Here is a 19710-nt window from a genome sequence, read left to right as displayed (position 1 = left end):
GTTCAGAAAATATTACGTTTGTACTCTAAATGATGTATGAGTTAAAATCAATTAATGGAATTTAAGTTCAAACATCAGAACAACTTTTTCCATATAACATTGTAAATGGCGTTCATTCTACTGTACTGCCGCACTGTAAATGTATTGACTGCTTACATTTGGTACCAAAATATAATAACAAATAATTAAATAAATTGATTAATTTATTTTTTATAACAATGTTGTAATTAAAAATTAATCAATCAAATAATTTTTTAAATTATAACAATTCTATAATAAAAAAAAATTTAACAATGAATTGATTGTTAATTAATCAACTAACAATAAATTTTTATTAATCGATTAATAGTTAATTGTTTACCACCCCTACTTGCAACTGAAGATGAGTGAACTTGGATATGACTGACTCTGTGTTCGTATATTTGACTACCATATTTTGAATTGATGTTGCCTTGTTTTGGAACAACAAAACAATGAACTTCTAACAATCTTTCAGATCAGCTGCAACAAATAAGTCCATCAAAGACAGTCAAACTAAAAAAAACTGCAGGAATCATTGATTGCAACAGCCAATGAAAATGAAGTTAATGACAATGGTGCATCTTGGGGCTATTTTTTCTTTAGCAAGTCAATTTCATGGTTTGTTCTTAGATGCGTATGGACTACACTGTTACTGTCACCACATGCTTTTATATCTTTATTACATTTTGCAAGTTGATTTTTTTTATCATTCAGAAAACGAAACCACATATGATTTTCATCAACTTGTACATCAGTGCTTAATTCTTGGAATATTTGTTTGAACATGTTTCTGAATACCAAAGTAACATAAAACTATTGACATAAAATATTTATTGTTAGTTCCTAATTCAAAATATATAAAGTGTTTTTTTATTGAATGTAACTATAATTACTAAATTAATAAAGTCAGACAGTCTTACAAAACCAAAAGTTCTGCATTTGCCAATTTATTTATGAAAAGTTTATTTTATTTTTGCTTAAACAAGCAATGCTTTAATATTACTGTTTTTTTTTGCAAATTTAAGAAAAGTTTCAGATATTTTTTATATATCCAATACTGAAATATTGAGCCAATCCATAATTGGTATTGAGCTAAACCATTACCATTATGTTGGTACTTGAAAAAGTCAGAAAACACTACTAGTATATATAACTTACAACTATCAAAACTTAGTTGTAAAATTGGTCTCAAATTTTTTGTCTATTAATAATTTTAATAACTTTTCTTGGAATGATCAATCATTAATCATAATATAAGTAAAAACTTTCAACTATCCATAGCCACAAATCATATACAATTATTACAAAACCAAACCAGCTTATGTAATAATTTAAAATAAGTAAATGAAATTGTATAGTTTATGTGAAAAAATTATAAAAAATGCATTAATGTCTGTTTTTTTCAGTTTACAACTTTAAATTTGGTACTGTTGCTTTTTTAATATATATAACTAAAATTTACTCTGAATTACAGTGAATTTTGGAACACAGTGATTACAATGGTTACAGATTTCAGTGAATTTTGGGATTAAAAAATTGTACTTGTACAACTTTTTACCAATATTAACACCATTATCAATAACATTATCAAAAATATATAACATATATAACATAACTAGCAGTTTTTAGAAAACCTTTTTATATTTCTTTAGTATCTAAAATGTAATAAAGACATCTTATTATATTATGTAAATAATTTTAATTCTAACATGGCATTTAAGTGAAGATATACATTTACAATCAAATATGTTTTTTGAATATAAATTAAAAATACAATAGCAAAAAAAAATAAAAAATAAACAATGCAGAAAACTAAAAGGTATGGAAATTAAGTACAGTATAGAACTTTTTTTTAAAATTAAGTACAGTATAGAATTTTTTTTTATATAATGGCTCACCCGCAAAATATATTTTTGTGACAAATTTAACAAACAATGTAAGACTAAATTACACAAAATACAAATGCTCAAAGAAATAAAGAATCTTAATAGATTGCTTATTTCTTTAAGCATTTGAACTCTTATATTAAATCAGCATGGTATTATATATAATAATTTATTTATTTTATCAAAATTAAAATAATAATTTTCTTATAACACAAGGCTACTAAAAATTTGCACAAAATTTGAGCGCTTGAAACTCGAAAATAAATTCGAATATTTCTGCAGTTCGAAGTTAAATATATTCACTAGACAATCTTATTTCAAAATCTAATACTGATTTTGGCAATTAAAATTATATATATAAAATGGATGGAATTAAAGAAAATAACAAGCAAAAACTTATTGGAAACTTCTTTTTAGATAACATAGACAAAGGGAAAACATTTAGAGTACATCATTTTATGCAAATGAAAGTTGCAAGGCGAACAACTTATAATATTATTAAAAGAGTTGATGACAATATTGACCTTAAAAGAAAGTCAGGAAGCAGCAGAAAACCATACAAAATGGACATAAGAAAAATTACTTCACTCATTAACAAGGCTGAAAATAAAGTTGGAATCTCCCAGAGAAAACTTGCATTAAAATATGGAATTCATAGAAGTTATGTTTATAAAATTTTTAACATAGAAAGCACCAGAAAGCTCTGAAATTCAAATAATTATATAAAAACAGACTGTTAAAATTTTTGAAAACTTATTTCCAACTGTCAAATGAGTTTGAAATTATCATGGATGACGAGTCCTATTTTACATTGAGCAGCCAAAACACACCAGGAAATGATGGCTTTTATAGTCAAGATAAAGACAAACAGAAAATAATATTAAATATAAGTTTTAGTCAAAGTTTCAAGCGAAAGCTTTAGTATGGATTGCAATCAGTAGATTTGGTAAATCAAAACCTTTTTTTGCAATTAAGAATAATGCCACTGATGCAAAAATATATTCCAAAGAAATCATTGAAAAGAAACTTGTTCCCTTCATCAATTCGCATCACAAAAAAATATAAATTTTGGCCTGATGGTGCAAGCTGTTATTATGCAAAGCTAACAATTGAAACTTATAAGAAGTTAATTATAACCTATGTTTCTAAGGATGATAATCCACCAAATGTACCGCAATTAAGGCCTATTGAGACATTTTGGGCTTATCTAAAACAGAGAGTTTATTCCAATGATTTCAAAGTAAAAAATCTTAACTACCTGAAAAAAAGAATTCAATTAAGTTACAAGATTTCAGTCCAGAATACTTTGAAAACCTTCTTTGCTCGCTTAAGAATAAAATTCGCTACGCAGTTGATCATGGGAAACTTTCAGTTATAAAATGATCTATTATTGCTACCCTTACTTATTTAATCAGTTGTGAAACAATAATATAATTTGAATGACAATTATAAGCAATTCTGTTTTGTGCAAATTTTAAGTAGTCTAGCGTTAGGAAAAGTATAGTTCCTACATGTAATGCAAGTAACACAGTAGGGTAATTCCATATCAAATCACCCAGTCCATTGAACCATGTGTTTTCTTTTTGTGTTATATTTTGAAACATTATTCCTAACTATATAAAAGTATTGAATGCAAAACTTCAGCTAAAAATGTTGAGCGATTGACAAGATACTGCAATTTTAATATTGACCTGGTTTCCCAAAATTACCCGATTTTCATAACATTTTGAAAAAACTTTTTTACTGTCCTGTCCTGCGCAACCATCAGTGAATAAATGTAATTTGGACATATTGAAAAATTTTATTTTTAATATTGGTATGATTAGTTGAAATATTTTGTACACATTAGTTACATCATGTGTAATGTCGCCTGATATAAAACAGCAAGAAATATGTTTCAGTACACCTTTATCATCTTTATAGTATATCACTAATGGATGTAAAGAACATTGTTGGGTGTTCCAATGATAGCTTTGTATTTCAACTTGGACTACAAAAGCATCATTTTCAGCAAAGTCGCCAATAATGATAATGTTTGATTGATCCATATTTCGTTTTTGTTGGTTAAGGTACTGTGATTGAGAGCGAGCAATAAAAGAATGAGCTTGTAGCCTTTCAAAGCAAGATACTAATAGTTCAACAAATGTTGGAACATCTGCTGTTAAACTCAATAGTGTTGCACGATCAGTAGTTTGCCATTGCTTGTAGTGTATCTCAAAATCATCTTCATATTCTCCAAAAAGCTCATACAAATATTTGGTAAGGGGTTCTTTACCCAGACAATTATCACACTGTGAAAGCATGCATTCTTTGTTTTCTACTGAACAAACAGTTTTCGAAAGTAAATCATTATACTTTAGTCCAATATTTAAGGCATCTACTAGCAATATAGCAATTTGGTGATAAGAACAAACACCAACAGAATGTGTACCGCTTGCACCTGGCAAAATGCACCACTTTAGTCTAAGCAAAGCAAATTTTGAGTAACTTATTTGTATTTCTGGATTGTTTTCTTTGTATAATACATATAGTTCCTTTAAATTACACAAAAGCAGTTTTTTTTTGTTTATGGACGTTCTTTTGAATGCTAACATAATCTTTTTTTCCAGGCATAGTTCTACATAAATCACTTGAGTCATAAAAAAATTTAACAGAATCTTCTATTTCTTTGTGTAAGACTTTACTTTTATACAACGGAGAGATAGCTAACAATCCTTTTTTAATAAAAATTTGTCTAGCCATTTTTGCTTGGTATTCTGTAACTGCAAAGTTATTTTGTACTTCTAATATTGACCAACTTGGGGGTGCCAGTGTTAAAAGTTGAACAATAGTCCTTTTGTCAGAATATAGAATTTTTTCTTTTATCAAGCTCATAATTTCATCAAAGTTTTCAGCCTTCTTTTTCATGTTATTTGTTTCATAACACAGTTTTGAGGGAACATTGAATTGACTTTCAGATTTTCTAGTAACGTCACTTACCATTTCATTGATGCACGCAACTTTTCGCTTTCCTTCTGAGAGTATATGTTTTGATCTCCTGTCTTTTTGATTTGAATGATGATATTAGAAAATCCTCATCTTGTTCACCCTGACTTTGCTTCTCTTCCTTAAGATCTGCTTTTCTGGCAATCTTTTGCTTTCAAGGTTTGCAAAGTTTCTTCCCAGGAGCAATATTTAAACTACTTCTCATCATGATTTGTGATTCATTTATTGTAACTACTTTGAGATTTTCTGAAAGTAATTGAATTGTATAAATCTTATCTGCACAATTGTTTAAAACATTGTTTATGTTTTGGAAAACACAAATTAAAAAAGTATATATATTAAAATATTTAAATTCTACTTCTACTTACGTGTGATTTTCTTTGTATGTTTATGGAATGGATCACATCATGCTTTCTGCCATATAGAATACATTTTAAAATATTTTGTAGTATGTCTTTCACATAACATTATTAAGTTTGATAGTTTAATGTTAGAGTGTAATGAAATAGTTATTTTTTCTTCATTGCTCAAAGTTTCAATAACATCTTGTTGGCCTTTGCATACATCTGATGTCATTAAGCCAATAGAACACATCTTATAATAAATTACTTAGTATGAATGTATTTCCTAAAAAATAGAGAATTCTTCTTTCCAACTTAATTTTCAGTTCGAAAGAAAAAAATTTTAATATAGAAATAATTCAAACCTTTTCAGAATCCCTGTTGTTTAATTTTTTACACTGATAGATATTGTTAATTTTCTTTATAGATATATATATATATATATATATATATATATATATATATATATATATATATATATATATATATATATATATATATATATATATACACACACACATATATATATATATATATATATATACACACATATATATATATATATATATATATATATATATATATATATATATATATATACACACACACATATATATATATATATATATATATACACACATATATATATATATATATATATATATATATATATATATATATATATATATATATATATATATATATATATATATATATATATATATATATATATATATATATATATATATATATATATATATATATACAATCTATATATATATATATATCAAATTGCTAATTTGTTAAAATTTGAATAAAATTTTACCAATAAATGCTGTTCTATACCTAAACTTTTTTATAAACTAGTTATTATAAACTTATACAAAATATAGTTGTCAAAATTTTTTTTAAACAAATGCACATCAATATTACACTTAATCAGTTTTTATATAAAAGCAATTGTTTTTATATAAAAACTGATTAAAATGTTTTTTTCAGTTTTTAAGATCAAATAACTAAGTTATCATATAATTAAGATTTCCTTAAATATAACAAAGTTGTTTTTTTTGTTTTTTTAAGGAGCCTATTAACCAAATTTAATATTTTACAGAACTCTATTTGCAAGCTTTTTAAAATAATTTATTGAAAATTTGATATATCTTTGAAATTAAAGTTCTATATGTTTCAGTTGTTTTTCCAGTTAGATTTTTTGTGCCTAGTAAAAATATAAGTAGCTGAAAATATTATCAGCAAAAAAAAAAATTGTGTTTTGAGATAGTGGGCCCCAAAGTTGGTTTATAGAAACTAGTTGTTTTATTAACTTTTAAGCATGTTCCTTTTATATTTCAGCATTTTAAGTACATTTATTAAATTCAGCGTCAAAAAAACATTATATATGTTTATTTTCATAATTTTGCCATTTTTATTTCCTGTTTTTTTAAGAAAAATGTTTTTTCAGAATGTTATGAAAACCGGGTCATTTTAGGAACCCAGGTCAATATTAAAATTGTAGTATCTTGTCAACCGCTCAACATTTTTAGCTGAAATTTTATGTGTCAACTTTTCTTTTTAAGATGCAACAGCCAAAGAAGTTTTTAAAAAATTTGAGGACCCATGGTTCAAAATTTCCTAAATTTTGGGTGATTTGATGAGGAATTATCCAGTAGTTAAAAAGTACAACATGAAAAATATATTCCCATACAAGTACAACATGACAAATACATTCTCATACAGTATACCTATATTTATAACTAACTTATAGCTTATTTAATTTTTTTATTAAAAATATAAATTAAAGTTAGTGTTCATCCATGTATTTGTGCTTATAATCATCATATGCTAAAATATACTAGAATGAAAAAAAAAAATTCAAAATTTAAGCCCAAAAATTGCTAAAAAACACTAAAAAAATGCCAATAAAAAACAAACAAAAAATGCAACAACAAAAAAACTTGTTTTTTGACCCAAAAAAAACACAAGAGAAAAAAATCACATTTTTTACAACTCTACCAAGAGGTACACAAGATGAATCTGTAAAATCAAATACAGTCAAATAGGTTTTTCATTGAATAAGCACAAAGGATCAGTGAAAACCTAAAACTATTTAAAAAGGTACCTGAATATTACCAAAAAATGTTGTTAAAAAACGTTCATGTATAAATCAAAGTTATATCAGTTATCAAAGACACTTTTTTTTTTTTTAATCAAACCTTTTTTTATTGTTGTTGTTTTAAATACCAATAACATTAAATTGCTAGCAAAATAAATAAAATTCATTCAGCATACATTCACTGTTAATATATATTCACTATTTATAACATATGAATTCAGGTTTATTGCTTCACAAAACATTACTGATGACATCATATTGGAAATAAAAGGCCTAGATAATGTAGATAAAATCAACTGAGTCAAGCATATATGCGGGTAATATTTGAGTTAAAAATGTTACTGAATTTATTTTCCTAACTTTTCATTATTTTCTAAGAATTAAAGTGCAGTCAAAATACATATAAATGCATAAAACATAGAAGCATGTGTATGTTATGAAAAGAAAAAAATCTCACCCCCAAGTGTTATGATTCCTTGATTTTGAGGTATGGTACGCAAATATTTATTACAAAAATCAGGAGAACTAAAAGCAAGTAAAATAACATTCCCCAAAAAATAGCCAGCTGTCGCACCAACACTATTACATGTAGACCCGTACCCAACATTTCGCTTTTGAAGCATTGTAAGAGCCCAGCCATCTACCACAACATCTTGCGTTGCAGCAAGAAAATTCAATGAAAAAAATATTACTGTCAGAAACATTACACTTGGAATTTCACTTTCCAATATTTTATCTATATTCTAAACAAAAATTACTAAATTTTTAAATCTTTTTTTTTATTCGTTAATAGTACAATTTATAAATACATATTTCCATTTTTATTTTTGTAAATTTATATTTTATTGTGGAAAGTTAATAGTTTTAATTAAAATTTATTTATATCAAATCGTTGAAAAAAGGTTTTAATACAAAATTAAAATTTTTAAATAAATCTTACCAATGAAAGAATTAACATAAAAAATCCAATCAAATACTGAATTGGTATTAACCAAGATTTTCTGCGACCCATTTTTTGAAAAAATACTGCATCAACAATAGGTGCCCATAACAATTTCAAGCTATATGGCCAAAATACTAAACTAAACATAGCTTGATCTTTATAACTAATATTTTTGTTTTGAAGTATCATTGGTATACTTCCTGCCATTCCAAGAGGAATACCTTGAAGAATATAAAGCAAAAACAGAACAAAAACATTCCAATAATCGCCAGTAAGGTCACTCTGTTGCATTAGATTTAAATCTTCTTCTTGTTTTTGATCAGGGTTGATGTCATTTTCTACTTTTTTTGATGAAGTTTTATTTTGCATAACTATAAGTAAGCACTTTAAAATAACAATTTTTTTGTAACCTAAACAATAATTAATAAGAAACAATTTAGAGAAACATTTAAAAAATATTTTTTTATGTTAAAATACTTTATGTGAAAATACTTATAGATGTGTGATTAATGCAATATGAGGTAAATAATCATATATACACGCCTATCTTTAAAAATTATTACAACAATTAATAAATTGCAATCCGTTTTTTTGTTAAACTTTAAAGCTATGTTATTTTTCACAAGGATAGAGACTTTAAAAACTTTGCTGATATTTTTGTTTTTACTTTTAAATTTTAATAAATAATAATTTTTACAAGGTATGAGCATTTTCATTGATATATATTTATCAATATGAAACCTAGTTTGAAGAAAAAGTAGTTGATTTTCTTGATTTTATAGGTTCCTTTGGACTTTGGAGAGAGGTAAATTTAAATTAAACAATAATGAATAACATATAGGTCTTAGTTTTATAAATTGCTTGTCACAAAAAGCAGAGCTAAACATGATATAATAATTTTGAGTAACCCAGAAAAAAAAAATGGTAGCAAAAAGTAAATATAATATGGACGTTAAATTTAAATGCGAAAAAAAAAAAAATGGTCAGAAAGTTTTTTTATATATTTTGATAAATTTTTAATTTACCCTAATTAGGATATTTCTATAGAAATTAAGTTTATAGCATCAACAACGACAATAAAAATTTTACAAAGTTACACTAAAGAAAAGTTAGAGGTTAAACAAAGTTTATTTGTTGTTTAATGAAATGCTTGACAGGCAAAAATTGTTGATAAAAATTGTGAAAATTTTTAATGAACTGTATAAGCACAAAAAAAAGATTTAAAATTATATAGAGATACAATACAAATAAATATTATTTCACTAACTTTGTGTACAACACAGAGTTAGAATGATAATCCAATTTAAATATTTTTAAAATATAGAGGTCAACCATTTTCCAAATTTTTATATAAAAGAGCACTGTAAAAGTCTTCATCTTAAAGGCCTTGCACTGTGCTATGATCAAAACCAGTATGATGGAATCCCTAATGTTACAACAACTTTTTGAAGTATTTTGAAATATTAAACTACACTTTTTCTATTTGTACAAACATGGCTTTAAGAAACACAGGAAAATGAGAATGAAGAAGTAAATTAGTTGCTTTATATATTTAATAACTGCCAATTATAAATATTAAAACAAAGCTTGGTTTGACATCATAAATAATTTATGTTAGAATCGTTAAAATAAGTTATTGTTATCTTTAAAAACCTTTTAAAAATATATAGCATCCAAAGTAGAAATAAAGACATGATTATTTCTAGCATAGTTTCACTCAAAAAGAGATTCACTCCTATTTCACTCTCATTTGGTTAAGGTATATAAACGGAGGACAAATAGAACACAAAAAGTTTTCATAAGCAAAGCCTATACAAATTTTAAGTATATTTATTTTTTCTTTATTAATAATGTGCATTTAGCATTTGGTATTAAAGCATTTAGTATTATTATAATAAAAAATTACTTCAAATGTATTTGAATAAAGGATTTAACAGTTAATAATTCACAGTTAATTTCAATAGCCTTTGAAAGTTTAAGCCTTGTAAAACAATATTGTAACTTTCATAATATATTAGCTTAAGTGAGGTTATCCTGCAGTTAAAATAAGTAAGTGATAGTTTAAGCAATATAATTCCTTAAACTATTGAATCAAAACTTTCTTAAAAGTTTGATGGCTATTAATTTATTAGGTTTTAAATCGCTACGATATTTTGTTTACTTTTGAATTTTAAAGTGACGTAGCACTTTACCTAACCCTAAAAGCTAACCCTAAAGATTGGTTTCCATTAGTAGTAGAAATATTGTGCAACAGTTGTGCGTTTTTGTTGTGCAATAATTGCTGCCGAAATTGGTTTTATTCTTTTTCCGTTAAGGGTCTGCGTCTTGAAATAATTTTGTACCAATGCCAATAACACGATTAAACCTACACGGTCTTAAATCATTTCAAGACCTATCAAGACTTAATTTTGCAGTCTTGTTACTTTGTAATCATTTCAAGAATACCAAGACTTGACAAGACTTTTCAAGATTGCCGATTTTGGCCTTGAATTATTATTCACTCTCTAAATAACAAGACTAAATTTTTTATTCTATTCCACAAAAGATGAAATCATAACATCAACTCGAGGTAAATGATTTTGAATTGTAACATTTTTATTATATATTTATAATATATTAAGATTTAATTTTGCTGATAATTTTTACTTAAAGTAGTCTCTCGCTTAATTGCGCACCCAATTAGTTGCGCATCCCAGTTAATTGCGCGTTTAGGCCCAAAATATGTGTTTCAATTTTTTACTGAGTTTTTTGTTGAAAGTGTAATTAGATCAGAAAACGTAACTATTATTTTCCTGTGTAAAGCTAAAAACTAGTTTTTATCGTAAATATTTTGAGATAATGGTTTTATCAGAATGTAAATAGATAAATAATTCGAATTCGAATCGAAGTAAATGATAAATCTTGCTTTAAACAGATAATAACAAGTTTTAACGATTTATCAGTCAAGTCTGATTGAAAAAACTTGAATATAAAAACTTCATTTTAAATTTAGCCGTCTATTCACAGTTCTCTTATTCTAACTTTTTTATCCTTACTTCTTATGGCTAATGGCAAAGGAAAAAGATTATCAGAAGATCAACGAGTCGAAATTATAGCTAAACTTAAAAAAAAGAGATGCGCCAAGCAAAGGGGCGATTGCAAGAGAATATAATGTAACTGAAAATTCAATTCGATCTCTCTGGAATAATCGAAATCAATCAATCAATAATTTATTTCTGAAATAAGATTTTACTTTCAAGGATGTTTACATATAGTAAATTTACTAATATAAAGTAAACACCTGCTAATGTTAATAATATCTAATTCAAATAAATATAATGCTAATTTATAATTAAATATATTATTTAATTTATAATTAAATATATAATAAAAGTAATAAATTTTATAACATAAAAGTAACGGTGTTAATAATAACTTTATAACATAAAAATAACGGTGTTAATAATACTACTAATAATAATAACAATAATAATAATAATAATAACAATAATAATAATAACAATAATAATAATAATAATAATAATAATAATAATAATAATAATAACAATAATAATAATAATAATAACAATAATAATAATAATAATAACAACAACAACAATAATAATTATTATTATAATAACAATAGTAAATCAAAAGGAAAATAAAATTAAAAGATCAAATAGAAAAAAGAAGTTTACTAATGACAGAAGAAGCTAGAAAAAAAGTGTTTCGATTATCTCTGGAAAATTTGAAGCAATAGAAAATGAGCTATATATTTGGATTGATGCATTGCGTCGTTCGAAGAATGAAGTGTTTATTATTCTTTTAAAAGGGACTCTACGAAAAGATTGCGATAACGTAATGTTATCCTTATCTTCTTTGAGTTCCTATCTGCTTCAATCTTATTTTGTTGTAATACTAGTGTATACTCTTGTAACAGAATTTATTTTATATATATTTAAACGAGCGTTGAAAAAATTATTATACTATGTTAAACAGAATAAAAAATAGAAAAATAAAAAAATAATAAAATAAAAAAATGCCTCCATCGTTAGCAATTATGAAAGCAAAAGAAATAGCGCAAAAATTAAATATAAAAGAAGAAGAATTTAAAGCTTTTTGGCAATGGCTCGTAAACTTTCGTCGTCGTCGAGGCCTAAAATTGATGCATCTCTTCGGAGAAGGAGCTGAAGTTGACAAAGATGATCCTGTTCTTCTTCAGCAACTTGAGGACCTTTACTCAGTTATTAAAATGTACAGACCCGAAAATGTGTATAATATGGATAAAACTGGCCTTTTTTTCGCTTGGTGCCTAGATATTCTCTGTTAATACCTACAGAAAGCTTAGTAACTACAAGAGGTAAAAAAAATCTAAAGAAAGAGTGACTTTAGTTGTTTGCTCCAACGCAACAGGATCTCACAAAATACCCTGTTCTATGATTGGAAAAGCTGCACGACCTGCTTGTATAGTCGGTAGAACATGGCCTATACCGTATTTCTGTCAGAAAAATGCATGGATGGATGTCTCTATATGTTGGAAACGGTTCAATGAAGTCTTTTATCCTGAAGTTAAACGCAAAACTGGCTTGCCTTGTCTTTTATTATTAGACAATGCACCTGGACATTTTGAGGCGTTTGAGCGAAATCTTGTAAAAGTTGTTTTCTTCCCTCCAAATTGCACAAGTTGGAAGCAACCATGTGGTATGAGGATTATTGCGGCTCTCAAGAAGCGATATAAGTATCTATATCTGTAAGACATATTGACATATTACAGCCTCGATGTAAATACAAAGGAATGTCTGAAAGAAAGTAGTCTTTTGTGCAAAAGAGGTGCAGCAGGAGTTGAATACGGGAAGCCCGCTTATCTTCTTGACGCTGCTAAGTATGTCGATTTGGCTTGGAAATCAATTCAACTTTCATCTCTCAAAAATTGCTTCGACAATGCAGAATTATTTCAGATTTCCAGTCCCGTTAACACTGAACTATGCTCTGAGGAGGCTGACTTTGCATCTTTTAATATGCTCTTGCTGCTGAACGAAATTAAAAGAATAAGGAATGTGATCAGTTCGGAAGATATCAGCAATTTTAAATCAATTGACTGTGAAGATTCTCCAACGTATATTGAAGCAACCAAGGAAGATTTTAAAGATTGTTTGTCTTTCGAAGAAAATAATGATAATGCAGTTGCTATGGATAACAATTCTGATGAAGAAGAAGCTAATAATGATGAGATAGACGATGGTACAGACTTCTTAGGTATTGAATTTATACATTTATCTCTGATCAATATTGGCAAGCAATTAAAATGTCAAAAAGCTAAAGCAACTTTAAAAGACTGCAACGATAAATTAATGAATAGCTACGAACAACTATCGTCAAACATACGGTCAGTAATTATGAAAATTAAACGAGAAAAGCTGCAGAATGCATATCAGCCTACAATTCATGACTTTTTCCGTCATGCATAATATATTTCTTAATAAAGATTTGATTATATAGTTAATAATTTAGTTTGTTAAATTTTTTCTTATCTTTTTCTTATTTGCGCACTCCTAGTTAATTGCGCACCGCAGTGCCTGTTTCAATTTGCGCAATTAAGCGAGAAACTACTGTACTTGTTGGAAGTTTTCGTATTTTTTTCTTAATTAAAGTTATTTTTTAATTTTTTTATTTTTTATTAATTTTTTTAGTTTTAATTTTTTTAATTTTAATTTTTAATTTAAATTTAAATTTTTAATTTTTTAAATTTACGTCTGTATTCAACCGTATCAAACAATATCATAACAAACCGCATCAAATCCCAAATTAAATAATGACAAATATTTAAAAACGTCAGCTAGAGGCGGTTAAAGCAGAACTTTTGGCGGAAATTGAAAATCTGAGAAAGTTAATTGAAGCGCAACAACAACAAAATTGAAATTCAAGGTTTAGAAATAAATAATTTAAAACTAAAAATTAGAGATCAACAAACTATATCTAAAAGTGTTCCAGAAATTCATAACTGGGCATCAGTCGTTTCAAGAAATAAAGCACCAATAGAACAACTAATAGTTATAAATGCTACAATGAATGAACAGAAAGAGAGGGAAAGGAGGTTTCAAAATGTTGTTATATTCGGATTGCTGGAGTTTCAAAAATCAAACTTAAAAGAAAAGACAAAGATAAAGTAAACCAAATTTTAGAAGATATTGGTTCTACAATTATGCCAGTTTTTATTGAAAGACTGAAGTCAAGTAGTTCATTAAAATTAGGACCAATACATATTGGTCTACAAGGTGCATCGGAGCTGTCAACGCAAAATCCTTGAAGGAGTTTAAAAAAATTTATGATACAATACATAAGTGACAAATTACACATACTTATGAAACTTTTATTGATATTTGGTAAGGCTGTCAAAGTGTACAATTCACACTTGCTGGTGATTCTGCCAGCTACATCATAAACTAGAAAAAAAAATAATAATAATGATTTCAATACTAGTATTATTAGAAAAAATAATAAGAAAAGTCTTAATATATATATATAAAGTTAATAATTTAAAGTTGGTCTTGATTGATTCAAAACATTTAACCACAAGACAAATTCAATCTTGTGCAAATTAGTGTCGTTTTGTCTCGTCTTGTCTTGCTAAAAAGTGAATTACAAGCCTTATAACAAACCATTGTTGTTCAATTGTTGTACGACATTTCTACCACTATTCGAAACCAACCGTAACCCTAACACTGACCCTTACCCCTGACCTACTTCCTTACCATGACGCGAAGTTACGATAAGTCACGAAGTCTAGAGTTTTTGAACCTTGATCTCCTGCTTCTAATGCAAGCGCTCGAATCACTGCGCCACGGCCGCAAATCTTTGGGCGTTGGTAAAATGCGGAAATGGTAAAATTTCAAACGGTAAAGTGCAGGGATAAAACGGGGTAAAACTGCTGAAATAGGATTAGGAGCCTAGGGGCTTCAGAACATATATCGACTAATTTAGAAGGAAAGTGCATAAGAGTGCTGATACATCGACTGATCATTTGGGAAGCGATATGGTTAGAACTCCTATGCGCACTCCTGCATAATATTGTACACTCTTGAAGAGAACATGTAATCGTAAAAATATAAATATATAAAAGTATAAGTATTGAACGAGTCTGTTATAAATAGCCTGCAAAAAAACTATTTTTATGCAATAATAAAAATTTAAATAATATCTTTAAAGTAATAAGTTTTTGCCATTCATTTTTATGTAACAGGCTCAAAACTTTTAATTTTTCAAACAGATTGGTAACACGTGGTGTAAATGATAATATGATAAAAAATTTAATATGATAAAAAGAACTTTATAAAAACAATATATTATTATCAAAATAGTTAAACAAAAACCGATTAAAAAAACTGATAAAAACTGATTTCTTTCTGTTAAAGAGTCTTTATAAAAACCTCAAAATTTACTTTTGATATGTATATCTTTTGAAGAGTAATAGTTGCTTTGCTGCCTCCATCCGATACACGATAAAACCTTTTTGTTAAAAAAATTAACAAGTCAGATGTAAAATGAAAGGATCAAGTTAGGTATACAAAAGATGAGATATTAGAAGTTTTTAACTAAAAACTAAAATACTTTGCTAATATAAAAAAGAAGTTTTTATTGAGTGATAGTTAGAAGAGTCAGAGTTTTCTCCAGATTTTTTTGAAAATTGGAATCACAGATGCCATTTTCCATCAGGTAGGAAAACAGTATTTAGTAAATAGTACAGAGAGTATTAAAGGGAGTTCTGGAGAATACTTTTGTAAAACTATGACAGGAATGTTGTGTCAACCACAAGCAGTAGAAGAGTTTAAGAGAGAAATAACATTAATAACAGACGATGTTGTGAGTGGGGGTGGATACCCCACAAGATTTAGAACATTCTGTCGTTAAATTGGCAGATTTTTAAACTCGGCTTTTTAATAAAAAAAAAGAAATAAAAAAGCAAAACAAAAAACGCTTATTGGTAAAACTAGATTTTGATTAGTAACACAACCACACACCCCACATCTTAGTCTTTCGGTACGGCTTTTGTCAGAGCCAAACAGTTCAGTATGATGAGTATTAAAGTCACTAATAATAACAATATTAAATGCAGGATAAAGAGAAAGTGCCTAAAAGGTAGGTTTGGTCAATTTTACAAAGGGAAAGATTCAACTGATAAATAGCCACTTTGAACGCAGATATTCGTAAAAGATAGATTGAAAAAATTTGGTGGTGGAGATGGCGATGTATATGTTTAATATTTTTATGTACTTTAATCATGTTTTAAGTTATTTGAGAATTTTATTTATAGATAGTGCATAAGACTCCATGCAATAAACTATTTAATTGCCCCAGCCCTGCTTTTTTTTTTCTAATTTATACATTATACATTCCATAAGATATTAGCAGTATATACCGCTGGCAGGGGCAAGAAGAAGATTCATTATGTCTTATCACAAACATAGAAAAAGCTTTGCAATATATCATTTATTAGTAATATTCGCCCGAAATTCTTTTAACGTTGTAAGTGTTTTAAGTTCATTTTTTAAGTATTTTATTTTAAACCTTGGGTCCTCTAGTTGAGATTGAAAACTCAGTTGCTGCAAAATAACTTTAAAGCTATTATTGTTTTAATTAAAATCGTTATCTAAATAACGGATTAAAAATTCTAGGTTTAACATTTTTATTAATTTTGAGCAGAAAAACTAGAAGATGATAAATAACTATTTGGTAAATATTTAGTATATTTAACTTAATAAATAGTGGTTGGAAATGTGTAAAACGGTTTACATTGGATATAATTCTGGTTGCGCGTTTTTGGATAATAAATACATTCTTTTTAGTTTATTTTATTGCTATTGCTCTGTTATTTTAATTGGTAGATAAAAGTTTTAAACAAAGTAAATTTTAAAAAGGTATCGCGCGATAAATTAGAGCAAATCACTTTGAGGTTTTACCTTCAAGATACTTTATATGATGTTTTCATACTACATTTTCGACAACGAAGACGCCAAGAGGTTTTAGCGAGGCTTCACTTTTTATATTGCAATCCTCAATACAAAGTTTTGAAATTTTTAAAAGAATTTTTTCTTGTTCATGATAGCGATGGAAAAAGTTTATCTTGTTTTAGTTAAATTTAGTTAAAGTTTTGTTTGCTCTAAATCATTCAGCGAGACTTTGGAGTTCTATATTTACTGATTTAAAACAGTATTTTTATACTATTATGGGCAGAGAATAGACTGGTATCTTCAACAAACGAGATTTTGTCTAATTCTATACAAGATTTTCCTAAATCGTTAATATATAGTAGGTTTAAATACTTAATCAAAAATTATGGAATACACTTTCAAACAGCGATCTTAAAACACTTTCTATGCTTAATAAACTTAAAACGAAACTTAAACAAAATCTTTTAATTAACGAGAATCAATTATATTTTTTCTAAGGCTTTTAATTAAGAGTATTCTAATGATTGATTTTTTTTTAACGTAAGGAATATATTTATTAACTTTATATATATATATATGTAAAAAATATATATATATATATCTATGTATATATATATATATATATATATATATATATATATATATATATATATATATATATATATATATATATATATATATGTAAAAAAATAAAAAAAAAATAAAAAAAGATATATATATATTCTTGAAATCGTATTTTATGTATACTTAAAACTCACGTATATGTATGTATTGGAATTATAGTTTTTAGCTTTATCTATAATTTTTAATTTATTTTTGTTCTGATTAACTCCCAACAAAGTTTCAAGCATCCACTATTAAGTTGAGAGTTACTGGAAAAACAAGAATAGAGTTATAGAGCAAGGAAACGGGTAACAGAAGACCTGAAAAGTTGTGGGTTGTATGAGTCAGGAAAACACGAGGATGAGAGAGAATTCTAAAGGGTTGAAGTGCGGGGGAACAAAATAGATCAACAAAGGTTTTTAGAGCAAACATTTTTCAAAGAACAAAGGTTTTTAGAGCATAGTGACAGTGACGAGTCTATCGATAATGAGTTTTAGTTGATGGAACTGGAGATAATTGCTCCTTTGCGTCCATGATACTATTTGTAGAAAAGAGAAAGAGATGCAACTTTTCGACAATGAGAAAGAGACTCAAGCTTGGCAGATAGAGTTGGTCCAACTACGTTTACAATGCGTTTTTGAACCTTGTTTAGAAGTTATTATATTAACAATCCTAAATATGACAACAGTTTAACGTACAAGGACGAATAAGAGCTTTGTAGAGGTAGAGAATGGAATCAGGAGTAAGAAAATGGCGAGCACGATAAAGAGAGGTAACATTAGCGGATACTAATTTAACAACCGATTGTATATATGGTTTCCAAAAAAGGTCAGTAGTTAACGCTAATCTAAGAAGACGTGTAGGAGAGTTTACATTAATTAGGTTTACATTAATTGGTTTTTTGGAAATCATCTAAATTATGGAAATGTAATTGAACTTTTTTGATCAAAGAATGAGTCGTGAAATTCCTAAATTTTCTTTAAAAGTTACGGAAAACTCATGGAACCTTTTAAATTGATTAAAATTTTTTTTCTACTAGTGGTAATTTTAAAGATACTTGCAAATAAAGTGCAAGTAAGTCTAGTCAAAGAACTTTTTGAAAAAGATAAGAAGATATTATTTTTAAACATATTTTTTGAACTTTATAGCTATTGATTTTTTGTTTACATTTTATTCATTTATATGACCAAGCGGCAACAGTTAGGCGCACGCCACGCATTGGGTACTTAAGCCCAGTAATTTATCATAAAAATTTAGGATTCAGAAAAGTCATTGACATTCGTTTTCAAACTTGAATACCCACCTTACTTTTGACTACTGACTTACTAACAGTTACTCTCGATGAAAGTTTATTAGCTGAACTCTCATTTGTTTTAACCAAACTCTCTATGAAATCTCGCTTTTTTAGCTGAACTCTCTATGATTTTGCATTTTTTAAAACTGAACTCTCTATGAACCTCATTTAATTAGCTGAACTCTATATGAGCTCTCTTTTTTTTAGCTTTTATATATACAAATAGGAAAACATTTAATTTTAAGGGATACTAGAAGTTGAGTTAAAAGGTCTGTATATAGCTGTCACTAGTCACTGAGCTAACACCACAGCAGGAATTTGAACATAAACATGCATATATTAACTCCGATAAAAGGAAACAAATGTTTTTTTTCAACCCTCTAAAATAGTACAAAAAATGCACAATTTTAAAGGGTTCTTTACTAGAGATTACTTCCTAATCTCTTGAAACATGTTATAAGAATTAAGTAATTATATTAACCTAAAATATTTTTCATCTTGCCTTTGCTAAACCAAAGTCATTGATGAAATCGTCAAATGATAACTGTCACTTTCTTACTTTAAATATAAAATTTGTCTTTTACAAAATGTGAAAAAATC

At 27.0% G+C, this 19710-nt stretch overlaps 1 protein-coding gene across 1 annotated transcript in view; it reads right to left on the bottom strand.

Moving 5' to 3' along the window:
• Positions 1-8695, bottom strand: part of LOC100212191 (acetyl-coenzyme A transporter 1) — a 31511-nt gene extending 22816 nt beyond the window's left edge. The window contains exons 1-2 of the mRNA XM_065800487.1: positions 8284-8695; positions 7801-8086 (exon numbers count right to left, since the gene is read on the bottom strand). Of these exons, the coding sequence (XP_065656559.1) occupies positions 7801-8086; positions 8284-8655 (658 nt within the window). The 5' untranslated portion in view covers positions 8656-8695. The remainder of the gene's footprint in view (positions 1-7800; positions 8087-8283) is intronic.
• Between the last annotated feature and the right edge of the window lie 11015 nt (positions 8696-19710).

This window comes from Hydra vulgaris, chromosome 06 (genome assembly GCF_038396675.1).
Source record: "Hydra vulgaris chromosome 06, alternate assembly HydraT2T_AEP".
In the NCBI taxonomy this organism is placed as follows: Eukaryota; Metazoa; Cnidaria; class Hydrozoa; order Anthoathecata; family Hydridae; genus Hydra; species Hydra vulgaris.
The sequence above is the reverse complement of the archived record's forward strand: the minus strand, read 5'-3'. Positions and strand labels throughout refer to the sequence as shown.